Source organism: Aquarana catesbeiana, linkage group LG04 (assembly GCF_042186555.1).
Source record: "Aquarana catesbeiana isolate 2022-GZ linkage group LG04, ASM4218655v1, whole genome shotgun sequence".
In the NCBI taxonomy this organism is placed as follows: Eukaryota; Metazoa; Chordata; class Amphibia; order Anura; family Ranidae; genus Aquarana; species Aquarana catesbeiana.
Genome location: NC_133327.1, coordinates 39,485,892 through 39,510,554, shown reverse-complemented (window position 1 = coordinate 39,510,554; position 24,663 = coordinate 39,485,892). Strand labels below are relative to the sequence as shown.

General features: G+C 43.3%; 1 protein-coding gene across 3 annotated transcripts in view; it reads left to right on the top strand.

Moving 5' to 3' along the window:
• Positions 1-24,663, top strand: part of LOC141139173 (cytochrome P450 2C5-like) — a 117,325-nt gene that overhangs the window by 9,991 nt on the left and 82,671 nt on the right. Inside the window, exons 1-2 of one of the 3 annotated variants that reach the window (XM_073625076.1) lie at positions 462-548; positions 8,461-8,654. In XM_073625076.1, coding sequence (XP_073481177.1) covers positions 8,475-8,654 — 180 coding nt within the window. In that variant the 5' untranslated portion in view covers positions 462-548; positions 8,461-8,474. Of the gene's footprint in view, positions 1-461; positions 549-7,976; positions 8,017-8,460; positions 8,655-24,663 lie in introns of those variants that run through there. The other 2 variants (XM_073625075.1, XM_073625072.1) reach the window with 2 other exon arrangements.

The following is a 24,663-nucleotide window of genomic DNA, read 5'->3' as shown; positions in this document are numbered from 1 at the left end:
GAGCTAAATAGATAGCAGGGGAGTCCTAGCCAATCAGTGCCCTCAGAAGTTTCAGCTGACTGCCATCACATGACAAGAGAGATGGCTGCCACCTGTTGCATGCTGCTGATGGTGTTGGTTCCCTCAGTTTTGAGGGCGCAGCGCTCGGAGGTGTCTGTCACCCAGTCTCTGGGAGCCTCAGCACAGTGCCCAGGAGGACAGGGGATGCTGTGGCCTGGGCTTCTCTGAAAGACACCATCAAGCAGAACAGGTGAGTGATACAGGCTGAGCGGGGGAGGGAGATCACAGATAAGGTAAGGACAGGAGAAGGTGGGAGCTCATTACAGAGCTGATACCAGGAGGAGTGTTTGTGACATGTAATGAGGATGGAGGAGTGCTCATGGCAAAGGTGATATCAGGAGATGGGTCTCTCTCTCACACTGTGTCACAGCTGCAGAAGTCTAAGCAGCAGCTCACCCGTCCTGTATGCAGATTAGCCAGCACCCACACTGGTTAGAAAATTATTCCCTCGCTCTTTGCTTTATCTATTTACACTGCACACAGGACAGGTGAGCACACTGATCATTAGACTTCTGGAAGACGCTGCAAGAGTGTGACACAGTATTCCTGATGATTTGATTTGTTTGGTTTTTATATGGCCTTTCAGGATTTGGGCTGGTCAGGCTTGGATCTTTGCAGACTTTTTAACCATTTATTATCTTACTAATTGTGCTTGGAAAATAGACTGTTGGTAAGCCAGAAACGGCAGTCTTTGAGCTCCTGTATTATGTCTGCAGTCTCTGATCATCTCCTGTACTATGTCTGCAGTCTCTGATCATCTCCTGTACTATGTCTGCGGTCTCTGACCATCTCCTGTAGTATGTCTGCGGTCTCTGACCATCTCCTGTAGTATGTCTGCGGTCTCTGACCATCTCCTGTAGTATGTCTGCAGTCTCTGACCATCTCCTGTACTATGTCTGCGGTCTCTGATCATCTCCTGTACTATGTCTGCGGTCTCTGACCATCTCCTGTAGTATGTCTGCGGTCTCTGACCATCTCCTGTAGTATGTCTGCGGTCTCTGACCATCTCCTGTAGTATGTCTGCGGTCTCTGACCATCTCCTGTACTATGTCTGCGGTCTCTGACCATCTCCTGTACTATGTCTGCGGTCTCTGATCATCTCCTCCTGTAATATATATATTTATATATACACATATACACACACACAAAGACATACAGTTACACTGATGTCATACAGGTATGTAAGTCAGTGTATGTTAACGATTATGTGTGTGCATTGAGTGTGTGTGTCATTGTTTTTGTATGAGTTACAGTGTGCACCAATGTATTTTAATGACTGTGAGTGCCAGTGTTGGTATCATCAGTGATTTTTGTATCAGTGGGTGCCTGCAGACCATTATGTGTGTGCTGAGTGTAGAAAGAGTAGAAACAGAAAAAAATGACTTTGAGCACATCATAGACCAGTTTGCATTAGTGAAAGCAAGGAAGGTGCAGTTGTAATTTTTATGTAGTGCCAATCCATAATTTGTTAATTTAGAGATTAAAGAGCTTGACTTGTCATTTTGTTAGCTGTCTTTTCTGCTAAGGTTATCTGAAAGATGGGTTTCAAATGTTTTGACAGGGGCGCAGTTTCAGTGCTTGCCATAGGTGCCATTTTCACTAGATACGCCTCTGAACATAACAACCCCAAAACACACCTCCAAGACAACCACTGCCTTGCTAAAGAAGCTGAGGGTAAAGGTGATGGACTTGCCAAGCATGTCTCCAGACCTAAACCCCATTGAGCATCTGTGGGACATCCTCAAACGGAAGGTGGCACAAGGTCTCTAACAACCACCAGCTCCGTGATGCCGTCATGGAGGAGTGGAAGAGGACTCCAGTGGAAACCTTTGAAGCTCTGGTGAACTCCATGCCCAAGAGGGTTAAGGCAGTGCTGGAAAATAATGGTGGCCACACAAAATATTGACACTTTGGGCCCAATTTGGACATTTCCACTTAGGGGTGTACTCACTTTTGTTGCCAGTGGTTTAGACATTAATGGCTGTGTGCTGAGTTATTTTGAGGGAACAGCAAATTTACACTGTTATACAAGCTGTACACTCACTACTTTACATTGTAGCAAAGTGTTATTTCTTCAGTGTTGTCACATGAAAATATATAATAAAATATTTTCAAAAAGGGGTGTTCTCACTTTTGTGAGATACTGTACATGTTAACAGGAAAGGGACACTGTCTCGACTGGTTAAAACACACTTCCAGGGCACTTCCTGGAACGTGATGACATCACGGCATGCAGCTCCATCCTACATATTTTGTCACAGATAACATCTGACGTTTATGATTGTTTATAACATATTTGTTTGCTAATTAGTGCAGAATAGTAGGTAAAACATTATATTGACAAATATCTCTTAGCATTCTAGCAGCTGGTCTTTTTTTATTGTGTATTTGTTCCACAGGTATGGTTTCATTATTGTTTATTATTCATATAAAAATATCACCCAAGCCATCTACTCTGCTCATTCAAAGACCTCCTGCTCTCTGTCTTCACCTTCTCCAATGACCACCTCCAAGACTTCTCCAGAATCTCTCCCATCCTCTGGAACATACTCTAGTTTGTCCGTGTACTGTTTATCCTACTCTGTCCACCTTTTAGATTCTTGAAAACTCATTCTTTCAGGGAAGCCTGTACCACTTCCACCTGAAAACACTATGTTCATTTATTTTGTAAAGGAGTGTTGAAACTCATGGCTCTATAGAAATCCCCCTTTAAGAGACCGGGCCTTGCTGTCTCCACTCAGTTTGGCTCAAACCTAGAATAAGAAAAACCTCACTGCCCAACACATTAAGAAGTTTTCCACCATTTATTTATAGTTAATATTCACTCACTTGAGTATAAAAACTTTTGAGCAGTGTATATATAAAACAGGCTCTCATCACACTTCCAGTTTTGCATCCAAACCAAAAGTGACTTCAACGGCTCTGCTGATGCATTGCCTCACTGGTCATGTGACTTCCTCAGGGTATCCTGTGAGCAGCCACTACACTTAGTGGCACTTTGGAATACTTTGGTACTAAAACAGGCTGTTGTTTAATATATAAGTTTTACTGTTTATGAGTGGTCCAGGGAGCATAGATAGCAGAACTACCTAGGAGAGGGTGTAATTGAGGTTGACATGAGTCTGCGGTACAGGTTGAGGATCTTTTGCCAGAACCTACACACAGGGGGGCATTCCCACCAAATGTGGAGTAAAGTTCCCTTGGATGACAAGCAATGCCAGCAGGTATCCAGGAGCACTGGGTTTATCCAGTGTAAAGTCGAGGGGCATCTGTACCAACAGGTCAACAACTTGAACCCTTTTTCTTGAGCTTTGGAGGCTACGGATATTTTGTGAGTCAGAATGAAGCATTTTTACCAGCCAACAGGTGAAATGGAGTAACCCAAATCTACCCTCCAGGCCTGTGTGTATGGGGGGGAGATCGGGATTAGAAACCGTATGTATGAGAGAATAGAGTTGAGAGACCACATGCGTAGGGGGGTCTGCCTGAAGCAGCATGTTCTCCAAATCTGTTAAATCAGTTAGTATATCAGTCAAGGATGGGAAGGTACGAATGTAAGATATCACTTGTTGCCATCACTTGTTGCCTCTGCAGCCAATGCGTCGAAGTATGAGGAGATGGGCCGGAGGCAACGTCTTTAATCGGAGAAGAGTCTAAATGAAGCACTTGGGCAAGTCGTCTGTGGTCCTCCTTACACCAAGGTCCAAAACTCACCCCCTGTAGGGCCGATGGAAAAGCCAGAGTCCCAAATAGAGGCAATCATTCAGGTCCATATTTGTATAGTTTGTCGGGTGAGATCGTTAAGGGGTATCCCTCCCTTCAGGAATTCAGCAGGCATCTACGGCAAAGCGCGGAGATCTATTGGATTGAGATGGCTCTCTATTTGTACCCATAATTTGGTGGAGGAATGGTGGAACCAGTCAATTATACGCATGAGTACTGCTGCTCTATTGTATATAGAGGCATCTGGAGCTCCAGCTCCACCACGAATCTTGGGGAGCGATAGTTTCATAGTGCATCCGAGGCCAAGCTCGCCTCCAGATAAGGCAGGAAAACAGTTGGCGGAGCTTTTCAATGAGGGTATGGAAATAGGAATTGTCTAGAACAAATATAGAAACCAAGGGAGAATGTCCATTTTTAGAGCATTCACCCTGCCTAGCCGTGACAGGCGTTTCATCATGTAGTTTGAGAGATGCCTCTTGGTTCTAAGCAGAAGGTGAGAGAAGTTGATGGAGAACAATTGGGACCCTTCTGTGAGTATTTGAAGTCCGAGGTAACGGATGGAAGTGGAACCTGTTTTAAAGGGAAACTTAGTGGAGACCTGGCGGAGGACCTCCTGGGACAGTGAGATATTTCTGGATTCAGGATTTCTGACTTACTATGATTCACTTTGAAGTTGCTCAGCTTCCCAAACCTCTTGAATTCCTGAATTATATGTGGTAAGGATAGATGGGGTTCGGTCACAAACATTAGCAGGTCATCTGCAAAGAGAGCCAGTTTGGAATGAGTGGGGCCTACTGATACACCTGAGATGTTGGGGTTATTGCACAAAGCAATTGCCAGGTGTTCCATGACAAGGACATAGAGGAGGGGAGATGGAGGGCAGCCTTGTCGTGTCCCATTGTGGATAGAAAATGTGGGGTACAATGAGCCATTCACCTGAATATTAGCGGAAGGAGAGGTGTAGAGGGACATAATTCGGGATAGCATATTGGGCCCCAGACCTATCTGCACCAGAGACATCTGGCGGAATTGGCAGTCCACCCGATCAAATGCTTTTTCCGCATTGGCATAGAGGGACATCATGGGTGTGAGCATATTCAGTAAGAAGCAGGGTTTTCAGGGTGTTGTCCCTTGCCTCGCGACCACTTACAAAACCCACTTGATCCAGGTGTATGAGGTGGGGGAGCAACGGCTGCAATCTATTGGCTAGAATTTTGGCATATATTTTACAATATGGGCCTATAATTGGCGTACAAAGTTGGGTCCTTATCTGGTTTTGGGATAATGGCAATGTGGGCTTCAAGCGTTTGTGGAGGAAACGCAAAGCCTTCCAATAAGGGATTGAACACCTTAGCTAAGAAAGGGGTCAGTAGGGGAGCAAATATTTTATAGAATTTAGGAGTGAAACCATTGAGACCAGGGCTTTTACTGGATGGGGTGGCAGCTATCGCTCCTAAGACCTCGTCTGCTGTAATTACCTGCTCCAGCTCTTCTACAGTATCGCCATCCAATGTAGGGAGTGCTGTTTCCTCAATATAAGATTGTCTATCAGTCGCAGGGGTAAGGGAGGGACTAGAAGAGATGCCAGGTGGTAGATTATACAGTGTTTGGTAGAAATCTCGGAATGTTTGTGATATCTTAGAGGGCTCACTGATCATATCCCCAGATGGGGCCCGAATATGGGGCATAAATGTGGAAGATGTGTTTGAGTGGAGGGATGAGCCAAAGGTCAACTGCATTTATCTTGGAATCGGTACTGATGTAAGGCAAGTCTGTCTGCATAGGTACAAGCTGAGGCCTCGTACAATTCTTTTATGTTGGGATCGAGCTGTTGAGACCAATGTAAGGGCCACCACGGTTGGGGCTCCTTTATGTTGGGTTTCAAGATCTCAAAGCTTTTGCATTGCTGACGTTATTGTGGCCGATCGTACCTTTTTCAAGCGGGACCCCATCTGAATAAAGATTCCTCATAGGACAGCTTTAAGCGCCTCCCACTGTAAGCGTAGCGGGGTAGAGTCCGAGGTATGATCTGCTAAGAAATTAGAAATGATTTCCGAAACCTTGTGGGAACAGTCATGGTTCCTGAGAAGTGAATCATTCAGCCTCCATGTCCATTCCCGCACCGGAGTTGAAGGGAGCAATAGTGTCAAACTCTATGGTTTAGTCTGACCACTCACCTATCTCGCATTCGGGTGACCAATCCAAACAGCTATGATCAATAAGAAAATAGTCGATACAACTGTAAGAGTGATGGACCTGTGTAAAAATGAGTATAGTTGCGATTTTTCGGAAACAGAAACCGACAAATGTCGATTAGACGGAGGTCGTAAATAGCCTGTTTGAATGCCCTCAGCTTAGTAAAGGAGATGGATGAGCGAGAGGTTGATGAATATAGGAGCGGATCCAAGGAGGCATTAAAATCCTCGCCTAAGATTAGTTTACCTTCTGTGAAGTCTGACAAGATCCTCATGTACCGCAGAGCAGATGATATTTGATTAGTATTTGGTTAGTAGAGGTTGGCGATAGTGAATTTTCTACCCCATAAAGAGTACTTCACAAACGCATACCTTCCCTGAGGGTCTGAGAGCTGGTCTATCAGCTCAATCGGAAGCGTTTTGTGGAAGGCAACAGAAACGCCTTTCATTTTTTGAGAAGGGTTTGTACTGTGGAACCATCTGTTAAAGTACCTGTTGGAGCAGGAAGGGGTGGAATTTTTGTGGAAATGAGTTTCCTGTAACAATAACACATTGACCTGTTGTTTATGCGTTTGGTAGAGGATTTGCCCTCTTTTGGATGCAATGTTGAGGCCATTTACATCGTAGCAGCAAAATTGCAGGCGAGGACGAGATATTACTGTGTGGGCCATAGTGAAATGAGAAAAAAGAAAATCGGACTATAGACAGCAGAGAGAGGAAGAGGGATGGGGAAGCGGAAGTTTGTAAGATGGCAGAGATATACCAGGACAAAAACTAGGTAGGGGAACACCTAAATAAGGAGCCTAACAAACTCTAAGGGACATCACGTGAAAAATCACGTGTAGATTTTTAATCTACTGCTGATAGGTAAATTTAGTGGGCTCCTCTGACCCGGAGATAACGCGGTGTGGTGGTCCTCCGAGTTGCATTCTGGGAGAGGGTATTTATGGGACAGACGCCATGCTTCGGGGTTTTTGTTTCCATCCACCTGCTGGCCCTCCTGGCTGACAGGTATGTGCTAAGAGTACTACCTCGTGGTCCTCCGATCGGGAAGCACGCGGCACTACGGCGTGTGGGTGGACCCAGAGGCTTGTCTGGGGCCTACCACAGCAGCAGAGGAATGGTCCTGGGCTGTCTATCCTAAGTGAAGAAGCTGGACAACTGAGAAGATCCCAGGGGAGGACCCTTCATGGAAGGATCATGCAGAGTGCTGGTCTGGAGAGGGGCCTGGTGACTCAGTTGGAGGACGTATCCTAAAGTAATCCTACCGCATAGTACTGCCGGGTTGGCTTAAAGGTCCTAGTGCTGTGTCCGTTGTTCATCGTAAACAAATACATCCTGTGACAGAGGATCGTACGGGTTTTGTTTCAATCAAGTCTGTGGCAGAGACTTTTGTTTGTGCTGCGTACTGGCTGCTAGGTTGGTGAGAGAAACCTATCCAGGCGGGCAAAGATTTAACCTTACAGAGAGAATATATTCAGCTACAAGTTTTCAATCCCTAATGCTACATAAAGAACATTAAGAAAAGGTATTTGAGCTTCCCTGCAAATTTCCTTCTGCCTCTTTCCTGCTACTTCCTTCAATTTTATGTTTATTAAAGCATTGGAAAAGATACTCAAGTGTCCGGTACCTACATTGTTTACGGTAAACTCAACGGGACCCTAGACCCGGTTCTGGTGAAATAGAGGTAAAGAAGGTGACGGTAACAGCCCGCTTAAACCAGCAGCTCCACCGAAAGTTATTGCTACACACGTAATTAGGCACAGTTTGTGCCAAGCCTATTGAGGATGGGAGGTCAAGATGGAGAGTCTGAGCCGTGAGCCCAGTAGCATAACAGGCATCTATAGCTTAATTGAGGCACATCGGTATAATAAGGCATTTAAACAATAGAACACACATTGAATCGTTTGTGAAGGAGGGTGGCGGTCTGTGTGGGCAAATATTCTTGATCAAGATCGCCCTCTGTCCTTCACAGAGAAATTATCAATCTATGAAATAACATCAAGGTGTGCTCCAGGACGGCAGGAGCTTTCCACAGGTACATCCGCTCAGACCTCCATTTGGCCACGCTCCAATTTAATTTAATTTAAAGGGACAGCACACCAGTCTAATACACATTAGTTATTTAGATCACTTAGCGTGGGAGTACACTTGGTTTCAGCAGTTCCACATTACTTTATAGGTCATCCTGTTAGCACATGAGGCTACTTTGATACATCTATAGAAATCTTGTATTTACTTAATGATATACTCTATTTGAATTTTGTGGTTTTGAAACAGGTTAATTTTAACTGCAGCATAGTCTGCAGAGGTTCCCAGATTACATTATTACAAATTACAAATCCATTGGCAGGTAAAGCAATTCACATATATTTATTTCATTTGTGTATTCAGCTGTCTGCCAGGAGTTCAAATCAGTGCTTTGTTTGAGGTGTTTGTAGGTTTTGTAACCTGATCAACATTTCTTTTCTGTCTATATCAGACTTTGCTGACACAATGGATGTCTCAGATCCAATTACAATGGTTCTATCCATTATTCTCTGTGTATTTCTGGCCATTGTCCTTTATAAATGGAAAAGAGGGACCCCTAACTTTCCTCCTGGACCTACTCCTTTACCGATCATTGGAAATATGCACATCTTAAACATGAAGAAGCCGTATAAATCATTACATGAGGTAAGAATGACATCCACAGAATATGCTGAAGGTTAAGGACCAGAAAAACCTAGAAGTATAGAGTTACTGTATATGCAAACATCTAGGCCAGTGTTTCCCAACTTTTTTTTTTTTTTTTTACTCCAGAGGAACTCTTAAAATAATTTTGAGGTCTCAGGGAACCCTTGACAAAAAAAATTACATAACAGGTTACAATGCATTAGCATGATCATTAGGTTTTAAACAGAAATAAAGAAATTGGCATAACTAGGGTATTTCGCACCCAGAGAGAATTAGTTTACAACACTCCCCTGCTCTGTGCAGCAATAATAATTACATTAAACAAAAATGAATACAACTAAGTTGTGCTTCACATGGGGTGGCCTTGGGGGGGGGGGGTGATGTTGCACGGAGGTCATCTCCTTTCCCACAAAGGGATATGGACCTAATTTGCTTGTCGTACTGTCACCTCCCCCAAATTCAGGAGAATCTGCCACTACGAATAAACGTTCTTTAAGCATCTAAAAGCTGCAGGCTTTTCCCGTAACACCCTTGATGTGGCATTTGTGCAATCTCGCCCCTCCTCCTGATGCCTCACTCGGGTGGGAAGTTGGTAGAGTTATTAAATCAGAGTATATTAGAAAGCTCCTCCTTATGTATTTTGTTATATCTCTGAAATTTAGTCATTCGATTGATTGGACATCTCCCAATCCAATCGTACTCAGTTAATGGGTTAACTTCATGTACCTAACCATCGCCATCACAAGGAGTTGCGGGGCTATCCCACCTTGCAGCTCCCGAGACGCTAACCACAGTAGGGTTCGTGGTGATCCCATTCCAACCCAAATGGGCCTGATATTTGCCAAAATATCAACCATAAACCGATTACTGCTCGATCACACACATACACGAGAGGGGGTGCTTTCTGATGCAGATTCGACTAAAGTGATATTATAAATATTCATGTAGAATGTCATAAACAATGTTGTTTGACTCACTGTCGAGGGTCTCTACCAGCTCCATTTAAGTGGAGGCACAACGTATGATGCTTTTGGGTAAAGAAGACTCCGTGTTACTGTTCTGGTTTCTGTAATAATATAATATGTTATGTTTTACAATTTAGATCTGTAATGCTGTGTACACACGGGTGGACTTTTTGGCATCAAAGGTCCGACGATCTTTCCGACGGACTTCCGACAGACTTTCGAACGAATGGACTTGGCTACACACGACCACACCAAAGTCCGACAGATTTGTACGTGATGACGTACGACCGGACTAAAATAAGGAAGTTGATAGCCAGTAGCCAATAGCTGCCCTAGCGTCAGTTTTCATCCGTCGGACTAGCATACAGACTAACTGATTTTTCGACCGGACTTGAATCCGTCGGAAAGATTTGAAACATGTTTCAAATCTAAAGTCCGTCTGATTTTTGACCGAAAAGGTCAGTCGGAAGTCCGATGAAGCCCACACACGGTCGGATTGTCCGATGAGTTTGGTCGAACAGTCCGCCCATGTGTACACAGCATTAAGGTTTATTCAATTCATCTGCCAAATGACCTTAGGAAAATACATCATGTTTAACTTCCCTAAGTTTAGACCCACAGCTATTCTTCCTGCTACTAATAAATGATGGCTCCCTCACACAACCAGCAGCAAAAGTCCCAGTGGACGAGAGATACTGAATCTCGACCGTTCTGTTCCGACACCCGTCACCTTTCCACAAGACGGGAACGTACTTGTTCCTGTCAAACCTTACATGATACATTTCTAATATTAGGGAAGGTTATATATATCCTGCCTAACTCCGGACTACCGCCTATCCCGTCTTTTCCTAATTCCCAGTTCACCCACCTAGTCCTTTTTCTACCTTTCTCTCCCCCTGACCCCTCCCCCCCCTTTTTTTTTTTTTCTTATATCCCCTTCTACCTTTTCTCCCCCCCCCCTTCCTCCTTCTCTACCTCGCAGTCTCCTCCTACATTTTTACCAGACCAAAACTACATCAGAAGCTACTTTTCCCCAGACCCCTCCAGCTCACACGAGAGAATACAACTACCTAGGAACGAACAATAGCACAATATGATCCACACACGTGCCACAAAAAAATCCTTCACGCTTAAAGTAGTCTCATTAAACACAAAGGGTCTCAACATCCTGGAAAAACGTAGCCAAGGCCTTGACATGATGTATAAACTGAAGGCAAACGTAGTATTTCTACAAGAGACGCACTTCCGCACAAACAAAATACCCAAGCTAATGAATCATATGTTCCCAACAGTTTACCATGCCACCAACTCACTCGCGAAAACAAAAGGGGTCTCAATTTTAATTTCAAAAACCTTGACTGGCAACCCATGGACTCGCTCATAGACACGGAGGGTAGATACATCTTTCTAAAAAGACGACTACAGGGACGACCCGTGACCCTAGTCAATATATACAGCCCCAATACTACACAAGTAAGCTTCTTTAGATCAATTTCAAGACTGCTTTCAGACTTTCACTCTGGACTGACCATCTTAGGAGGGGACTTCAATGTAGCCCTATCCCCAATCTTAGATACCTCCACTGCTACAGCATCATTACCATACAAAGCCACCTGACAAATTAAGTTACACATCCAAGATCTTCTTTTACATGATACATGGCGTACCCTTCACCCCGACAAAAGACTTTACTTTTTTTTTTCTGCCCCACATAATAAATATTCTAGAATTGATTATCTATTCCTATCCCAGAAAGACATAACCTTTCTAACCGCCGGCACCATTGAACCAATGCTGCTGTCAGACCACCGCACAATCACAATGACTCTGACATTCCTTGACAAACACATCTCCAAAAATATTTGGCGCCTGGTCTCGTCTCTGCTTACTTCAGAAGAAGCCATCAAAGACATCCATAGTTGCATACACACATTTTTTTTCTGGAGAACGATACACCTGACACAGCCCCACTTACCCAATGGAAGGCCCATAAATGTGTCGTTCGAGGGAAATTAATCGCCCTTAAATCATCTTGTCGAAAGGCCCAACAACAAATAATAACAGATCTACTAGACAAGATTAAAAACCTTGAGCTTGCTCACAAACAATCACAAGCACAGCAAATTTATCACGAGCTTACCCAAAACGGGAAACTTTTACGTGAAGAACTAAACCGTAAAGCGCAACGCAAATTTAGCCTACACCAAAAGCTCTTCTATGAATTCAGCAACAAATGCAGAAAATATCTAGCTAGAGCCCTCCAGACCAGGAAACATACAAAAAAAACCATAGTAGATCTGAAATAGCCATGCCTCAATCAAGTCATTCTGCCCAAAACCCATAGACAAAGAGGATGCCATTCAGTTAGAAAACCCTATTTCAGAAGAATCTCTCTCTCCCTCTCTCTCCCTCCCTCCCTCTCTCTCCCTCTCTCTCCCTCTCTCTCTCCCAGCATACCAAGAAAATATAAGGGTCCAAAGCAGTGGGAGAACTATTAGGGTTACAAAGGTTGTCTTGCCACCGGGCCCTGGTGTTCTGCCACTGTGGAGTTCCCCAGCCCCCTCTTGCTGTCCTGCCCCTGCTATTGACAGCGCTGGTCTGGCATCTGTCTCCTTGGTAGCGGCGGCAGTCTATTAGGACCTAGTGCTGGTGACATTATGGGTGCATGCAGGGGAAGGCTGGCACTATTGGTTGTAGAGAGCTGAACACCCAGCTGGTCACCTAGCAGCAGTAATGCTGTATAACCTTCTCTGTTGAGATGCTGATCGCGATGTGATCCAGATGATGCTCCCAGTCAGATCTAATAAACACAGTATTTATTAGCATCAAGAGTACAACCACATTAACCATATGTTCAACAGCCATGTGGGCTCTATGCTTGTAAGGTGTGGGCTTTAATCAATAAAATTACTATCATATTTAAGACTAGGAACATCACCTGGATTGCATCATGATCAGCATGTCAGAGAAGGCTTCACTGCTGCTAAGCAACCTGCAGGGAGCTAAACTGTCTATTCTACAACCATTAGAAGTGGGCTTGGGTGTGTTTGAAATCCCACATGCCCGATCCCACTAGGAAGCTGACATTTCACAGTGCTAATCAGGGGCACTGAGACATTCCTGATCAGTGCAGCTGTGGACCGGAAAATGTCTCAGTGCCTGTGATTAGCGCTGTGCAGTGTGGGCTTCCTGGCAGGCTCGGGCATGTGGGATTTTGAACATGCCCAGCCCATCTCTAACAACAAATTGTGCTGGCCCTTCTGTATATCAGCCCCATAAAGTAACCAGCACTGGTTTCCAATGTGCTGCCGTTGCCATGGAGACAGACCAGCCCTGTGAATAGCCAGGACAGGACAGCAACAATGGTAGTTCCACCACTGGTCCAGACTGGGAGGATTCCCCCATCCACCTATAATGTTTAGATGAGAGAATTGGATAATTTCTTATCGGACTTGCCTACACACAATCCACCAAAGTCCGTCGAATTCGTACGTGATGACGTTCAACCGAACTAAAACAAGGAAGTTCATAGCCAGTAGCCAATAGCTGCCCTAGTGTGGCTTTTTGTCCGTCGAACTAGCATACAGACGAGCAGACTTTTCGACCGGACTCGATTTCGACGGATTGATTTAAAACATGTTTCAAATCTAAGTCCGTCCAACTTTTGAGAAAACAAAGTCCACTGGAGCCCACACACGATCGAATTGTCCGACGAAATCCCATCCGCAGGGCAAAGTCTGCCGTAAAGTACGCTCGTGTGTACGCGGCATTATACCACCCCTAATAAATGCGGCCAAATTGTGTATCCCTCTTCACTGGGGAACAACCCATGTCCCGACCATCCCTGAATGGCTCAAACGAGTAGAAAAAATTGCGAAAATGGAGGAATCAATCTCCTTAGCCAAAGATTGTCCAACCAAATTTTTACACACATGGGCCTGTTGGACCCACTTCCGCACCATAGATAAGTACAAACTTTTGACAAGCCAAACCATCATGAACCACGCACCCCAGGACGATAACAACCCATAATGACTCTACTACTACACCTCATGAGCTAACCTCATCAAAACATGAGATAATTGGCCTCCCTCACCTAAACAAGGGAAGATTGAGGGAGGACCCTTATCAATTTAGCTAATTAAACACCCAACTATCTCCAGCCCAGGCTTCCTCACCCACATTACTCCAAGCCTTTGGGGGTGATGGCGGAGACTGGGAGGTGTCCCAAACCCCACCCATTCCACCCCCCCTTTTTACTTTTTTCTCCACCCCCCCCCTCTTCATCCCTTTCATCTCCTCTCTTCCTAGATTTAAACCATAAACCAATCTCTCTAACTGAGCTTCATTTTACCAAACGCGGATATTCAACCAACCTCAGCTGTTTAGGTCTTAAAAGGAAGTAACTACCCAAAGCTGGTTGCTACCTCAAGTATTTGCATTCTCCAGGTTTATCCACAGAACACTCCCAAACATACTTTAGTATCAGATAGAAGTAATGTTACTGTGTGAAAAGCATGATTACTTAGCAAAATAACCACAACCACACCTGTTTTGCAACCATTATTGTATACCAGTTATGATTTCCGCTGCTGTTAAACCTTTTGTATTACCTCAGACACCTTGTTTAAAAGCATTGTAAACCTTATTCTATTTACCAATAAAAAACTAAATTATAAAATAAGAAAAAAAACGCAAATAAAAAAAGAATAAAATGAAATGATAAAATAGGAAAAGAAACACAAACTGTGAACGTTGTAATTTCCCCTTACTTTGGCAGTCTTATGGAAAAAAGCTCCCTTTACACTGATAAGTGTAGAAGTGATCCATTACATTGGATGTCAGTGGGAAATTGCCCCTTACATTGATGGTGATTGTAGGTGGGAGATGGATCTGCATCTGCTCTCTGCTTAAAGAACCCTATGCAATCCCTTGGATTCCATGAAATCCTGGCTGGCAAAGCCTTGTGGGTGAAGCCTTCTGTGTCAGTGCACATGGAGGTATATTTTGCATTGAGTGCACTCATCAATGCCTCGGACCAGGCGGGGGCTGTGGTCATGTGAAGAATCAAACATTAAGGCAGTCCCCTGAAACATAGCATGGGTCTCATACGTGTCCTATGTTAACTCTTTTCTCCCCTTAACAAAGTGATCAGGTCTTAAACCTCCGTATTGCTAGTCTGCTCTTGGTGACTGGACAGCTAGGTAGGGAGTCAGAGCACCTACCCCTCACTACCGGTGGACATTCAACCTAACCAAGTACCACTCCAAATGACTGGCTGCTGTAGCTGTTCTTCTTTTTGATTAGCCATGGTAACTACCTCCTCTTCTTTGCCTTGTAAATTAACAGTGGAATTACACATACCCCATAGTGCTTTAACAGACCCAGGTCCTTTAGGAATATGCCGAGACCAAACATGCACCCCTTAAATAACTTCAGACCAGGCTCAAAGCAGTTGAAACAACTTTTACTGAGAACCCAGCAGAATATGTATAACATGCATAAATGTCCTTCTGTTAATGAAGCCTAACCGTGGCTGCCCCAGCATACCTGCAAAGGTGAAATTTTTTGGGGAAAAGTCCAATATTGGGAGAACCCAAGTAGAGGTGTTCATAGACATAGTCATGGGTATCTCGATGATTTTGGCGCTCCAATGGTGGACCACAGGTCCCAGTAAACTTCAGCAAGGTTCCCGTTCTCGTACCTGCTTTCTAGTCCCCTTTAGTGCTCTATGAAGTAGCTAGAGGTTGCGTACTGTGTCTTGTCTGGGTCTCTTCCCATGCAGACTGCTCCCTGTGCAGTGCCCTTCCTCTTTTCACTTACAGGGAGATAGGCAGAACCCAGAAAATGCAGGAACTGCAAAAACAGGTTCAACTCTTTAACAGCCTGGGCCAGCCATGACTAACTAACTTAGCCTGATCTAGGCAGTCTCCAACTGACCAACTGACAAAGAACATTTTTTTTTTTATGGATTTTCCATTAATAAAGTGTACCTAAACCATAAAATGCAATATATTACAATACAAATTTAATATATTGTAGCTTATCCTTTCTTAGATTTAGTTACTGCAGTCGTTTTTTTGTTTTTTTTTTTGGATTTGTATATTTCATTCCAGGTGGTCCTACCAGTGACACCATTCCTGTTTTAGTGTGACATTGCTTACTAAATTTACTGTATGTATAGAGTAGCAGAGTTGTCACCCAAGGACAGGAAGTGTATTATGAATAGAGAGCACCCCCCCCTTATCTCCATAACATTGGAGGGGGGTGTTATGTAGTCAACAAAGCTGAACTGGGCAAGTCTCAAAAGCTCAATGGACATATACTGTACAATATGTAAGTGAAACTGTATACAGGGAGTTGACAAAATGTTAGCATCTAGCTAAGTGGGCAATAAAAGCCTCAATCAAAAAATATGAAGTCCAAATGTAATGCTATATGAAGTTTTCTAGTATACTTGTTGAGGTTCTTCCTCAGCCACATCCTATGTGCATACATGAGACCCATATATTTTGAACATATAGACCTTAATGACCAAAGGGCCACATGCAACCTCTGTAGCAGTTAAACAGTCTGTCCATTTCCTCAAGTATGTCTGCAATATCTGATAGTCTTCTCTAGTATTACATACTGAACATTATGTGCCACTTGTTGTGCTTCAAGGACCACTTTATGCACTAACATACAGTGCCTTGCAAAAGTATTCACCCCCTTGGCTTTTTACCTATTTTGTTACATTACAGCTTTTAGTTCAATGGGTTTTTTTTTATCTGAATTATATGTAATGGATCAGAACACATTAGTCTAAGTTGGCGACGTAAAATTAGAAAAATATATACATAAAACTATTTTTCAGAAATAAAAAAATGATAATTGGCATGTGCGTATGTATTCACCCCCTTTGTTATAAAGCCCATAAAAAGTTCTGGTTCAACCAATTACCTTCAGAAGTCACATAATTAGTGAAATGATGTCTACCTGTGTGCAATCTAAGTGTCACGTGATCTGTCATATTAAAAAAAAAAAAAAAAAAATATATATATATATATATATATATATATATATATATATATATATATATATTATACACACACACCTTTTTGCAAGGCCCCAGAGGCTGCAACACCTAAGCAAGAGGCACCACCAACCAAAAACTGCCATGAAAACCAAGGAACTCTCCAAACAAGTAAGGGACAATGTTGTTAAGGAGTACAAGTCAGGGTTAGGTATTAAAAAAAAATATCAAAATCTTTGATGATCCTTAGGAGCACCATCAAATCTATCATAACCAAAAGAAAGGAAAATGGCACAACAGCAAACCTGCCAAGAGACGGACGCACACCAAAACTCACGGACTGGGCAAGTAAGGCATTAATCAGAGAGGCAGGATAGAGACCTAAGGTAACCCTGGAGGAGCTGCAGAGTTCCACAGCAGAGACTGGAGTATCTGTACATAGGACGACAATAAGACGTACGCTCCATAAAGTTGGGCTTTATGGCAGAGTGGCCAGAAGAAAGCCATTACTTTCAGCAAAAAACAAAGTGGCACATTCTGAGTTTGCGAAAGGCATATGGGAGACTGCCAAAATGTATGGAGGAAAGTGCTCCGGTCTAATGAGACTAAAATTGAACTTTTTGGCCATCAAAGAAAACGCTATGTCTGGCGCAAACCCAACACATCACATCACCCAAAGAACACCATCCCCACAGTGAAACATGGTGGTGGCAGCATCATGCTGTGGGGATGTTTTTCAGCAGTCGGGACTGGGAAACTGGTCAGTGTTGAGGGAAAGATGGATGGTGCTAAATACAGGGATATTCTTGAGCAAAACATGTACCACTCTGTGTGTGATTTGAGGCTAGGACGGGGGTTCACATTCCAGCAGGAAAATGACCTCAAACACACTGCTAAAGCAACACTTGAGTGGTTTAAGGGGAAACCTGTAAATGTGATGGAATGGCCTAGGCAAAGCCCAGACCTCAATCCAATAGAAAATCTGTGGTCAGACTTAAAGACTGCTGTTCACAAGTGCAAACCATCACACTTGAAGGAGCTGAAGCACGTTTTGCAAGGAGGAATGGGCAAATATCCCAGTGGTAAGATGTGGCAAGCTCATAGAGACTTATCTTATCTTCAAACTTCTCCAAAGTTGGCCATGTTCTGTAAATTAAATGATGCAAATCCTCAAACAATCCATGTTAATTCCAGGTTGTGAGGCAACAAAACATGAAAAATGCTAAGGGGGTGAATACTTTTGCAAGGCACTGTACCTCCTTTAGACCTCAGTCTGTGCATCCAGTATGGTCACCTGCTGAATAAGCACCCTCCACAAACAGCTCAACTCTTCAAAAAGACATGACAGTTTAATTAAATGTAGTTTTACTTGTTAAAATACAGTACATTTAATATTTACGGGTCCTTTGAAGAGTAACGATACAATAATCTTCTAAGCCCTAAGCCTTCTATGAAGGCTGGTAGCCAAGTTATTCCTCTTGTATTGCATTGTATTGTAACTGTACTGTCTGCCCTCATATTGTAAAGCCCTGTTGGAAATGTATACATCCTGGATAATAATAATAAGTGAGGGAATATTAAAAAGAAGGCATGGATGGGGGCGTGGCGTCCAAGCCCGAAGATGGCTGCTTAGCTTCCGAGCTCCGCTACACCGCCGGGGGAATCCGCTTCCATCGGAGCACTCAGAGGTGCCATCCACCTCCATCTGACTCATCAGAGCTCTCTACACTACCAGGATGCAGAGGAGAAGAAAAGAACCTCTGCCGCAGCTCCGTAATCTGCCTGGGTACTTCTCCACCTCAGCGCGGCCTCATCAAAATGGCGCCCAGCCGGAGCGCAAGATGAAACGGGCCGCATCCACGATCTATCCGCCCGCACTAAGCGGCATCGATCCAGATAATCCGCATAGCGGATCATCCTCAACGGCATCCAGACAGAGGACATCCTCTCCACAGGGAAATCGGCTGCAGCAAGATATGGAGGTGAGCGCCCAAACTACCTCACACTCTCAGACCTCAGCAGCCCCAGACCCCATAGCGGGATTCCCTACATCAGGGCAGCCTGTATCAGACACTGTACTTAAAGAGATGCTAATGTCCCTGAGGTCATCTCTACATCAGGACATGCTGCACACAGTACAAAAATGTCAGGCAGAAGTACATTCATTGGGAGAAAGGGTAAACCAGATTGAGAACACTCTGGACTCACATGCATCCTCTTTCAATAAAATGGGGGATGCCCATACCACTCACTCAGATGAAATTTCCTGGATCAAAGATAAATTATCTGACCTCGAAGACAGATCCAGAAGGAATAATCTCAAAATAAGAGGCATTCCTGAATCCATCCCTGCGCTACAACTACCACAATATGTCCAAGAATTATTCACTGCGTTGCTTCCCGCAATGTCGGCACTGGAGCTCACAGTAGACAGGGTGCACAGAATACCGAAACCGTCATTTCTACCTGATGACGTACCTAGGGATGTCCTGCTACGGCTCCATTTTTATAAAGCAAAAGAAACCATTCTGGCCTATTTCCGTAACCCCAATCAGCGCCCACCTCAATATGCTTCTCTACAACTACTCCCTGATCTATCTAGGTATACCCTCCAGAAACGCCGAAATTTAGCCACCATTACCAAAGCGCTACGCAACCATCACATACTACACAAGTGGAAATATCCTGCTACGCTCTCCATCATGCATAACGGCATGACTACCACTGTTTCTACTATGGAAGAGGGTCTGCATATCCTCAGGCAATGGGGAATACTGTCAGAAACACCTCCATCTCCTATACTAATTGACACTCCTCCATACATGCAGGCAGACTGGCAGGTGGTGACACGAAAGAGGAGTGATAAAAAACCTGCTCAACTGCAAGATCGCTCCTAATCGATTTACTCAATCCTTATGTCTACACTCCCCTGGTGAAGGCACACTTGGAAATATTTCCAATACCCCTCAACCTTATTGAACAGTGTTTTTATGGATCAAGAATCCCCCTGTGGATTCTCCTATCACCCTGTAACCTTTCTTTTTTTTTTCTTTTAATTTGTTTTGTTATATGTTTCTCATTGTTTTTATGGATCAACAACCATCCACAGAGTCATACCCAACTACACTATTATGGAAAGGAACCTGCAACTTTTGCAACTCACCTGTCCACTTAGAGGGATACTCCAGAAGGAAAGTCACCCTGGAACAGAAGTCATCCATCTCCAAGTGGCTAGCCACTTCTCCCTACAAGCATGAGTACTATCAACCCTCAACATATAGCATACCTTCCAATATGCCCCATGCCAGTTATACTCTCCATCAACGCCCATGGCTTAAACCACCCAGCCAAGAGAGCATCCCTTTGGAAAGAAGCTTTCTCTTCCCAATGTGATATTCTATGCGCCCAAGAAACACACTTCCATCATGCAGCCTCACCAAAATGCTCGCATAGAAATTTCCAACACTACTTCTTGTCCAGCATGAATGTGAAAAAGAGAGGGGTTATGGTGACTATTAAAGACTCTATATCATTTCAACTTTACTCCGAAATATCCGACCCAGCGGGTCGGTACCTTATTATTGTATGTGACATTAACTCCACCCGTTATACTCTTGCGAATGTATATGTTCCCAATACCAAACAAATTAACTTCCTGAACAGACTGATGAAAAAGCTGAAAAGAATCCAACAAGGTTCCCTTATAATATGTGGAGACTTTAATGCTACTCCTGACCCTCGCATGGACTCTACCTCGACTCATTCCAAAAGATCTCCTTCTCTAAATTTTTTTCTAAGATCACATGATCTGTTCGATAGCTGGCGCTGCACGCATGCTAATGAACGAGACTTCACATTTTATTCTCATAGACATTGCATCTACTCGAGGATTGATCTGGTTCTAATGGACAAGTGGTTGCTTCAAAAAGTGTCTCAAATTAAAATCAATAACATTACTTGGTCGGACCACGCTTCTATCCTCCTGACTCTAGGGGATAAATATCCTACTAACGGGGCATTCATATGGCGCGCCAGCCCTCAAGTATTACAAACAGCCACTAAGAAACTGCTAGAAAACCACTTGTCTGATTACTTCCAAATCAACTCCTCTTCCACAAATGATCCGTTTGTACTTTGGAATGCCCACAAGGCGTACATTAGAGGTATATTTATTCAATTAGCCACAAAACTTAAAAAACAGAGACAGCAGCAGCTTGATACTCTTCTCACAGATATCAAATTCCTAGAAGATCTAGATAAAAAAAGACCCTACACGCCAAGTTAGTAAAGAACTGACAGCTCTGCGACACGATCTCAGATTAGAACTGCTGCATTCCTTTGAGCAAAGGGAACGATGACTTAAAATGTCATTCTATTCGACCAGTAACAAAGCTGGAAAAGAATTAGCTCGTAAACTACAAGGCCAACGCTTCAAAACTAAAATACCTTACATCATTAGCCCTACCTCCAAACAAAAAGTATTTGATCCCCAAAGTATTGCTAATGCATTTAGCGAATACTATGGGTCCCTTTATAACCTTAATCAAGACAGTCATATTGACCAGCCATCACAATCGGCTATAAATGATTTCTTAAAAGACATTAATTTGCCTAAACTCTCCACTTCTCAAATTCAAGCCTTAAATTACCCTTTTTTATTATCTGAGTTAATGAAAGTTATTGACACCCTTCCCATCAATAAGTCACCGGGGCCAGATGGTCTAACAGGGGAATATTACAAGACTCTTAAACACTCTTTCGGGTCACACCTCCTTAAGGTATTTGAAGCCGCTGCTGCCTCATCTTCTTTTCCACCTGAGATGCTAGAAGCATTAATAGTTACATTGCCTAAACCAGAGAAGACATTGGATGCTCCTCAAAACTTTAGACCGATTTCCTTATTGAATACCGATCTAAAGCTTTATGCTAAAATGATAGCAATGAGACTAATTGACATTCTCCCTACTATAATCGACCCAGCTCAATCTGGATTTACCAAAGGCAGAAAAACATCTGATGCTACCAGAAGATTAATTGATGTGATTCATATAGCTAGGAAACTCGGGACGCCTTCTCTGCTTCTTGCCCTGGATTGAGAGAAGGCGTTCGACAGAGTACATTGGACATATCTCGCAACCACACTGGAAAAATTTGGATTCACAGGCCACATACTATCTGCAATACTATCTCTATATACTTCACCATCAGCCCGGGTATACACTTCAGGTATGCTATCTAAACCTCTCAAGATCACAAATGGCACCTGCCAGGGCTGTTCACTATCCCGCCTCATTTTCAACCTCTTAATGGAACCCCTAGCAACCAGCATAAGGCAAAATCCTAATATACAAGGCTTTTCCGTCAATAACCGCAAACATGTCATAAGTCTCTTCGCAGATGACGTGATCCTTATGTTAACTAATCCGGTGTCTTCCCTACAACATGTTTCTCAACTATTACATGACTATGGTACGATATCATATTACAAAGTAAACAAAACCAAATCTTATATATTAGATCTTGGTGTGGCAGCAAATGATAGAACAACTCTGCAAAACAGATACCCATATGTGTGGGATTCCGAAGAAATTACTTACTTAGGAATTAAACTAACATCCCAACCTACACAACTATTTCATGCTAATAACCTTCCGTTGATACGTTCATTAAGTATGGGTCTCCAGTCCATAAGCAAACGCACATTGTCTTGGTCAGGCAGATTGGCCGCCTTTAAAATGCAAATTCTGCCGCAAATACTCTACATTTATTGTACAGTTCCCATCCCAGTCCCCCGACAACACTTTCATACTTTACAATCCATACTTTCCAGATATTTATGGGAAGGTAAAAAAGCCAGAAGCGCTCTATCCAAGCTCCGCAAAACAAAAACAGCAGGGGGGGTTGGCCTACCGATATTTGCTGACTATCATCTAGCTGCAATACTAGCACAACTAAGAGGGTGGTTTCCCCACCACCAAATGCCACTTTGGTGCACTATTGAACAATCTACAATAACAGGAGGTAACCTCTATGACTATTTGTTAGCTTATCTGCATCTTAAATCCAAGCCATCTGACCTCCCTCTCCCGATTCTAGCAACACTAAACTCATGGAAGACCTTGATAATTACCAAATCTAGATCATCTCCCACCATATCTCTGTTAATCCCTATGTCAGCATTGGCTCTTTTGATCCCAGACATGCCCTTGAATAAGTGGATAGCGAAGGGTATACAGTGGGTTTCGGAACTTTACTCAGGCACTAACGTACGATCGTTTGATGATTTACAATCGTCATATGACCTGCCTATCTCAGAACGATTTCAGCATTTCAGAATTGCTTCTTATCTCAAACATGACATCAAATACAACTTATTTTGGCAGATTCACGTATACCTCACTGCCAGACTACCTCGTAAAGGAGGTATATCATTATTTTATAAATATCTTTCATCACAAAAAAGAACTCCATGCTAGCATGGGAAAGGGACCTTAACGATTCCTTTTCTCCACAACAGTGGCACAAGGCTTTGCAACACATCCATCCAGATGTGAGCAGAGCTCTTATTTCTGTTACTGGGACCTGTTGTTTTATATATACACTTTGGGATGAGGTTTGGGTTCACTGCTACCATGGGTTTGAGGCAAATCTTGCTAGTTTGAGATTTGCAGTATCAGTGCATTTATGTGCAGACTTGCGTCAGGAGATTTTTTTTTTTTTAAATTTAATACACTGTATGACCTTTGAATTATGGCCAGCAGACATAGAGGGACCATTAAGGGGGCTTTGGGATAAGAGAGCAGCCACAGTGTCAGTGCTTTGGAATATGCTTTAGGGATAGGATAAGGAAAGCTGACAAACTACATAGGAGAGAGTTGGGGTTAGTTGGGACACCACACTTTCACTCTTGTTGCTAGCTGTTTGGGCAACAAACTTCTTTGCTGGCCTTTTGCTTTTATTATTGGTGGCTTTTTCTTGTCTGTCTTTTTATTTCGTGATTGATTGTGGTTGAAGATCAGCAGTCACTTTTAGCTGCTGTAACAGCTATGTTTTTTTTCTTTTGCTGAAAGATGTCCCATAAAAAATGGGATCTTGTTTCAGGGGATGGTATTCTGGGGGTAATTATTTTTAATACATACACTATCTCACAAAAGTGAGTACACCCCTCACATTTTTGTAAATATTTTACATCTTTTCATGTGACAACACTGAAGAAATGACACTTTGCTACAATATAAAGTAGTGAGTGTACAGCTTGTATAACAGTGTAAATTTGCTGTTCCCTCAAAATAACTCAACACACAGCCATTAATGTCTAAACCACTGGCAAGAAAAGTGAGTACAACCCTAAGTGAAAATGTCCAAATTGGGCCCAATTAGCCATTTTGTCTCCCAGGTGTCATGTGACTCATTCATGTTACAAAGTCTCAGGTGTGAATGGGGAGCAGGTGTGTTAAATTTGGTGTTATTGCTCTCTCTCTCATACTCTGGTCACTGGGAGTTCAACATGGCACCTCATGGCAAAGAACTCTCTGAGGATCTGAAAAAAAGAATTGTTGCTCTACTTAAAGATGGCCTAGGCTATAAGAAGATTGCCAAGACTGGGAAACTGAGCTGCAGCATGGTGGCCAAGACCATACAGTGGTTTAACAGGACAGGTTCCACTCAGAACATGCCTTGCCATGGTCGACCAAAGAAGTTGAGTGCATTGTCTCAGTGTCATATCCAGAGGTTGTCTTTGGGAAATACACATATGAGTGCTGCCAGCATTGCTGCAGAGGTTGAAGGGGTAGGGGAGTCAGCCTGTCAGTGCTCAGACCATACGCTGCACACTGCATCAAATTGGTCTGCATGGCTGTCATCCCAGAAGGAAGCCTCTTCTAAAGGTGATGCACAATAAATCAGTTTGCTGAAGACAAGCAGACTAAGGACATGAATTACTGGAACCATGTCCTGTGGTCTGATGAGACCAAGATAAACTTATTTGGTTCAGATGGTGTCAAGCGTGTGTGGCGGCAACCAGGTGAGG